Source organism: Pistacia vera, unplaced genomic scaffold (assembly GCF_008641045.1).
Source record: "Pistacia vera cultivar Batoury unplaced genomic scaffold, PisVer_v2 Contig461, whole genome shotgun sequence".
Taxonomy (NCBI): domain Eukaryota; kingdom Viridiplantae; phylum Streptophyta; class Magnoliopsida; order Sapindales; family Anacardiaceae; genus Pistacia; species Pistacia vera.
The window spans coordinates 233,580-240,614 of record NW_022196292.1 but is presented as its reverse complement, the minus strand read 5'-3'; the positions used below and the strand labels follow the sequence as shown (position 1 = coordinate 240,614).

At 34.9% G+C, this 7,035-nt stretch overlaps 1 protein-coding gene across 1 annotated transcript; it reads left to right on the top strand.

The window, feature by feature from the left end:
- Positions 1-4,369: 4,369 nt before the first annotated feature.
- Positions 4,370-6,440, top strand: LOC116145365 (BTB/POZ domain-containing protein POB1-like). The gene is made up of 4 exons (XM_031430822.1): positions 4,370-4,526; positions 4,612-4,675; positions 4,811-5,090; positions 5,459-6,440. The coding sequence occupies exons 1-4, from the start codon at positions 4,443-4,445 to the stop codon at positions 6,270-6,272; spliced, it is 1,242 nt and encodes a 413-aa protein (XP_031286682.1). The 5' UTR covers positions 4,370-4,442; the 3' UTR covers positions 6,273-6,440.
- The last annotated feature ends 595 nt before the right edge of the window (positions 6,441-7,035 follow it).

Below are 7,035 nucleotides of genomic sequence, written 5' to 3'. Positions count from 1 at the left end.
AGTGCTGAATTGCGGTCCAATCGTGAGTCAATCCCATTGGATTCTAGCATCGTTTGAGGGACATAACACCACCATAAGACTTGACGGCATCTCCGTGACAAAACCCATCCATTTTTGGTGGCTATCGTCCAACCTTTCGTCGCTCGCTATCCACCTATCGTTCACGCAACCGTCGAATTTCCTTCTTGATTTTGACGCCGTTAGAACTCCCTGACACCATCATAAGATTCGCCAGCACCTCTACATCGAAAGCCCCATCATTCCAAACTTTGATTGGCCGTCGATCTTCATCCACCTATTGTTCATGCAACCGTCGACCTTCCTTCTTGATTCCAGAAAATTTTGCCATCGGTAGAACTCCCTGACACCACCATAAGATTCGTCGGAATCTATACATCAAAAGCCCCATGATTCCAAACTTCAATTAGTAGTCGATCGTCACTACCGCCACCACTCACTAGTCTCTTTGCGCGATAAGGGTGTTTTGGATAGATTTCAAACCTTAAGGGAGTCATGCGTAATTATTTAGGAGTGTTTTTTATGAATTTCAAACATTTAGGGACTACAATATGATTTTATAGGATACGGTCTAACCGACCAATCCAACCGGCCAAACTGGAAACCGGATCTTTGAACAGGTCAAGGTTCGGTCCGGTTTTCAGAACACTGATGTTAACATTTAAATAGTTAGATTTGTTGCATCTAAAATTGGAATTAATCTTAATATGATAGACATGACATTACGATTAATTACAACATATGGGGACCAAATTATGTTTACGTGGACGCCATGCATATCATGTGTTTATGTAGTGTAAAATAAAATTTTTATTTAGTACAGTATATGCATATCTTTGCATTTGTACCGGTCTAAGTTAGCATGATTCAAGATATTAATGCTCTGTTTACTTAATGGATTTGACAAAAAATGGAATGAGATTGGGGATGGAAAGGGGATGAGATTGAGAATGAAGGAGAGAATATATTGGATTGTCTTGTTTACTTTTTATAAAAAATATTGAGGGAACGAAATAAAATATATAATATATGGAAAAAAATATCCTTAAGTTGAAATGATTTTATGTTCACTTTAATAAGCAATATACTCTATTACCAATTATTTAGTAAAAAACTTACCTTATGATTAAAAATATTTCATAAATACTTAAATTAAAATCAAATATTGTAAGTAATTAATCTATTATTTTTCTTATATTGTATGTTTTAATTTACCAATATTATAACAATAACGTGAAAGCGTAATTATAAACTATATTTGGGTGGTCGAGTGGTTTGATATGGACCATTGGGTGTATTATTTAAGAGGTTCTAAGTTTGAGTCTCTTCTCGAGTGTTAATAGGGATAGCCATTGGAGCTTTTATTCGGTTGGTAGTTTCAAGATCTCGAAAGATTAGTTGAGGTGCGTGTAAGCTGACTCAGATAACCCCCGGTCATCAAGAAAAAAAAGGTTTCTAATAGCAAGTACCATTTAAAAAGATAAGAAAAAAACAATTAATGTCACAAATAATATATATTATTAATGTTATCTAATACATACTATGATTTTACTTGTAATGATAAATACTAAATAATATAAAATATTGTTTGTCAATGCAATATAATGTTTATATTGATATAGTTATTTATTAATTTCTTCATTACAATATAAAAAACATAAATTTTATTTAAATAAAAAAATTATAAATTTTTTAAAGTCAACCACTGGTTAAAGACGTCAGTCAGTGATTATTCAACACGCTTCTGGCGCCACCACCAACAGATGAATGATCAAAGATAGACGGCCTATCGATTTGGATGTGTTGCAACCATCACCGCGCGACTGTCCTGGTGGTCTCACGTGCGCAATTTTTTTTNAACTTAGGTTTCAAAATTTTTCCTAAACTTTAATACTTTATCCACACACATGCACTTTTCTCCCACCTATCAAGCCGACAAACCCCTTTTTTCTTCAATTTGTCAGGTAATATCAATACATTTTATATTTGTATTATTTTATTTTGAAAGTTTAAGGTTAAATTATAGATTAGGATCTAGGATGAAGAAATTGCCATTGGGACCACAAACTGTACCCATTTTTTTATAATGTCCTAGATATACAGCTTCAAGAGTTGAACAATCATTTCAATGACTGAATCGCTTATTTTTTTTGGCATGTTTATGTCCAAATAAATCATTTGTTGCTTTTGATAAACAAAACTTGATATGCCTTATTGAACTTTATTCAAAAGATTGTTCTGACTTAGAACTTATGGCATTTGATTCTCAACTTGATGTTTATATTTTGAATATGCACTCTAATGTCAAATGTATGAGATTGAAGATCTTGTAAAAATAATGGTTAAAACTAAGAAGGATAGAGTGTTTTCATTAGTTTATTTGTTGATGAAATTAACATTGATTCTACCTGTTGCCACTGCTAGTGTAGAGAGAGCATTTTCAATAATAAATTTTGTGAAGAATTGTTTGCGAAATAGAACGAGTGATCAATGATTGAATAATAGTTTAGTTGTGTATATAGAGAAAGATGTATTTGATAGTATTGATAATACAATCATTATCCAATACTTTCAAAAGATGAAAATTTTATAAATACAAAACTTCTGCTTATTTTAATTTAAAATTATATTGTTCTTCCAACTTTAACCCCCCTACATTTCATTTATGACTACATCACTGTGTTAAATCTAAGGTATATACACTGATAAAAAAGATAGACATAGTTTGAAAAAACTAGTACATGTACCCATGTAGTGTTGGGAATGTGCAAAGTCATCTTAAAAGTCTAAAATTTTGTATTCTATTCAATGTTTTTCTCTGTATGTAAATTCTATAAATATATTGTACTATAACAAAACTCATGCAATCTTCAACCAATTCAAGTGATACCTTTCCTTTTTCCTCTAGCAAATCAACCAATTATTACTATGTGGAGGCAAGTTCCTTAAGACGAGACCTAGAAAAATTGTAACTTATTACAATATGAAATTTATTTTTATTCTTAATTGAGAATAAATTCAAGTAAAGTAGGTCTAGCTTAAGAGGAGATATTATATGTAGTTTAGTAAAGAATCTTGGAGTGTGTTTTTATAATTATTCAAAGTCAATATGGGGTTAGTTTGTAAAGTCTTGGGATGAAATGCAAAACGCAGTGTTTAGTTTGTAACTAATATAAAACATATAGGGTGTGTTTGGTTTAGAGAATGTTTTATTGCTGAAAAGGTAGGATTACCAGTGAGATAGATTACCTTGAAGATTATGGGGGAATGTTATATCAATATGTTTGGTTAGATTAGTGGGTATAAATAATTAAGATGTTTGGTTGGGAAGAATAAAATATTATTGGCAGAAGCTTTTACTAAATTGCCCTTCCTTTTTAATATCATTATATTATTATTATTTAAATAAATTATTTTTAATCCCCAATATTTGAGAATTTAGCTAAAACACTTAATAACAAAGTTTAAATTTTAACAAAATACCCCTAACCACCCAAGACCACCACCGACTGCTAGCGGCAGTCACTAAAACGGTGCACAATCGTCAAGATTTGGCTGTTTTCTGCTAGATCGAAGGTCGAAAAAAGTTAGATCGTCGTACATCCGGCCGAAAATGGCCAGATCCATGCTAATATAGCTGTTTCTAACCAGACTGAAGGCCAAAAATTGCCAGATTATTATGGATTTGGCTGAAACAGCCACAAATGGCCAAATCTATTTTGGCTGTTTTTGGCCAGATTCACTACAAGTTGGCCGTTTTCACTACAAGTTGGCCGTTTTCGACCTTCGATATGGTCAAAAACAGCCAGATTGGCACACGACTGGCCAAATCCCAATGGTCGTGCGTCGATCTAGTGATTGTTACTGGTGGCCGATGGTTGTCTTTGGTGGTTAGGGATATCTTGTTAACTTTTAAATTTTTTGTGGCTAAGGTGTTTTAGCTAAATTCTCAAATGTAGGGGGTCTGGGGTAATTGTTATTTGGTAGACATTTGAGGGAAATTCAGTCTGAAATGGCTTTTATTTAAGGGCAAATTCGGTAAAAAAAAAAAAAAGATAACCCTAGTAAAAAAAGATTAACACCCTTGGACTAGGTGATCTGATAACCCCCAAAATCACCAACAATATTCACTATTGGGAAGGAAACATTCCTGTAATCTTATATTACTCTCATACCAAGCAAAGAAATGTCTGAAATCAAAGATNGTATTATTGTTTTCATTATTAGTCTGAATCAACAGTGTTAATTCTCATATTTTTTTGGGTTTACCACCTTCGTATTAATATTTGGGATCTTAATATTGGCCAAACCTTCTGTAATGTATTAGTTACTGCTCGATTGCACTGTGTGGGATCTTGTATTCATTGTATATATAATGTATTTTAGATGAGGAAGCCACTCAGAGCAATGATGCATCATGGAGCATGGATTGTTCAACAGTTCTTAGGGTCAAGACTGTACATATTAGCTCTCCTATTTTAGCTGCAAAGAGTCCCTTTTTTTATAAGGTGCGTGGTCTTGGCCTGTTTTTTGTTGTCTGTAATTGTACCGTGTCTCCCTTTATTGACTTGTCTTCTTTGTCGCTTCTTGCAGTTATTTTCTAATGGGATGAGAGAGTCAGAGCAACGACATGTAACTCTGCGAATACATGCCTCTGGTAAATTCAATTACATGTGAAATTCTGTATGCTTTTTGTTTGTCTTAATGTAGATATTTTTTGAACTTTTCTGGTAAAAATTTGGTACAAACATTTATAATTCAGTCTCTTCTCTGTTTGTTTTCCCTTGAGCAGAAGAAGCAGCCCTTATGGACCTCCTTAATTTCATGTATAGTAGAACCTTATCAACAATCACTCCTACTGCTTTGCTGGACGTGCTGATGGCTGCTGACAAATTTGAGGTTGCATCATGCATGAGATACTGCAGCAGGTTATTAAGGGACTTGCCAATGACCTGTGAGTCTGCTTTACTGTATCTGGACCTCCCTTCCAGTGTTTTAATGGCTGAAGCTGTGCAGCCACTGACAGATGCTGCAAAACAATTTCTTGCTGCACGATACAAGGACATAACTAAGTGAGCCCCTCTTCAATCCATATCCTTTTTCTTTCTTTGAGCAATTTCTTGATCGTTAAAAATGTGTTGTCTCTTTTGCCTTTGAATATGAATTTCTTTCTTTTTTGGTACAATGATAATTTTGATTTGTGTTCATCAATATGATGTGATGGGTGAAGATATACTATCTGGCAAAAATTTCTCTTACTTTGCTGGCTTGATAATATTGGAGCAAATTGTTTGACCACATTTTGTTTAAAGGGCTGCTTGTGGCACTCGTTTACTTGTTAAATCAGTGGAAAATCATGCGCTATTCATGTCTTTGTTTTAGTTGACTAAAACCTTCGTAATTTATGAATCAGTGTTAAAGACAGTGTCTTTCTTTGCAGGTTTTCGGAAGAGGTTCTTCACTTGCCCTTGGCTGGTATTGAGGCAGTATTATCCAGTGATGATCTCCAGATAGCTTCAGAGGATGCTGTTTATGATTTTGTGCTGAAGTGGGCTCGGACTCATTATCCAAAATTGGAGGAACGACGAGAGGTCCTTGGCTCTCGACTCGGCCGACTAATTCGTTTTCCATACATGACCTGTCGAAAGCTGAAGAAGGTTTTAACCTGCAATGACTTTGATCCTGATTTTGCATCCAAGCTTGTGCTTGAGTCTCTCTTTTTCAAGGCTGAGACACCATACCGGCAGCGCTCTCTTGCAGCAGAGGAGGCCAATGCAATCCATCGTCGCTTTGTGGAGCGGGCTTACAAGTATCGTCCTGTGAAGGTGGTGGAGTTCGAATTGCCTCGTCAGCAGTGTATTGTGTACCTGGACCTTAAGCGGGAAGAGTGTGCACATCTCTTTCCAGCTGGACGGGTTTATTCACAGGCATTTCACCTTGGTGGGCAGGGCTTTTTTCTATCAGCACACTGCAATATGGACCAACAAAGCTCGTTTCACTGTTTTGGTTTGTTTTTGGGGATGCAAGAGAAAGGATCAGTTTCATTTACTGTGGACTATGAGTTTGCTGCAAGAACAAAGCCATCTGAAGAATACTTGAGCAAATACAAAGGGAATTACACTTTCACAGGAGGGAAGGCTGTTGGGTATAGAAATCTTTTTGGTGTACACTGGACAACATTTATGGCGGAGGACAGCCTTTTTTTTATTAATGGAGTTCTTCATCTAAGGGCTGAACTTACCATCAGGCAATAAGTATTTTTCACAAAATGTTGGGTATAGAGACCTGTTCGATTGGTCTTTTGCTTGTCTAACGGCCCTTTGTAGAAAATATCAGCAGGTATAGGTGCTTTTGGGCTATGCACTGTAAAAACTAAAATTTCAGAGAAAATAATTCATCATTTTACAAATGTATTATTGTATTGTGATTAGAATATATCTGATAGTATTTATTTATTTATTTTCTGACTTGATAATAGATCTAAATGACTTGGACAAGAAAGCAGCCCAAACTTTCTGTTGAGAGTTAACAAATTATGCAAATTTGGAGGCAAATTTCATTGGACTTTCAAATTTTTGCTTCAAAGTTACAAGCATTACAATTGTTCTTTTGAGCTAAGCCGTGTCATAAGTTTGTGAGTTCAAACATGTGCAAAAGGGCTACTTTTCAAAGGCACTAATTTCTGCCCACCTCTAATCTAAACCTATGCGTATTCAAGGCATCCAAAGCTCGTCTTATTGTTCTCTAAATCTTAAATTAAACTGTAAATAAAATGTTTATTCCTCAATGGAAGTACTGAGAATTAGTAAGCTTGCAGTTTAATGTTGTCGAAAAAAAGGAAATTTTAATTGTAAGAACTAAAAATTAAACACATGTAATGAAATGAGAGGAAACATAAGAACATTGCTCATGAAAGACAAGCATCATCATAAGGCAGAGGCTCTGGGATGCATTAGTGCAAGAGAATCATAGAAGGTGCCCACATGATGCATATACTTCTCATATGTATTTCTTTCT

Bases quoted from the DNA above. Each gene is read 5' to 3' on its own strand.
- LOC116145365 (XM_031430822.1), top strand. From the start codon at position 4,443: ATGGATTGTTCAACAGTTCTTAGGGTCAAGACTGTACATATTAGCTCT. The intron at 4,527-4,611 runs GTGCGTGGTCTT...CGCTTCTTGCAG, and splicing joins AGAGTCCCTTTTTTTATAAG to TTATTTTCTAATGGGATGAG. The intron at 5,091-5,458 runs GTGAGCCCCTCT...CTTTCTTTGCAG, and splicing joins CGATACAAGGACATAACTAA to GTTTTCGGAAGAGGTTCTTC.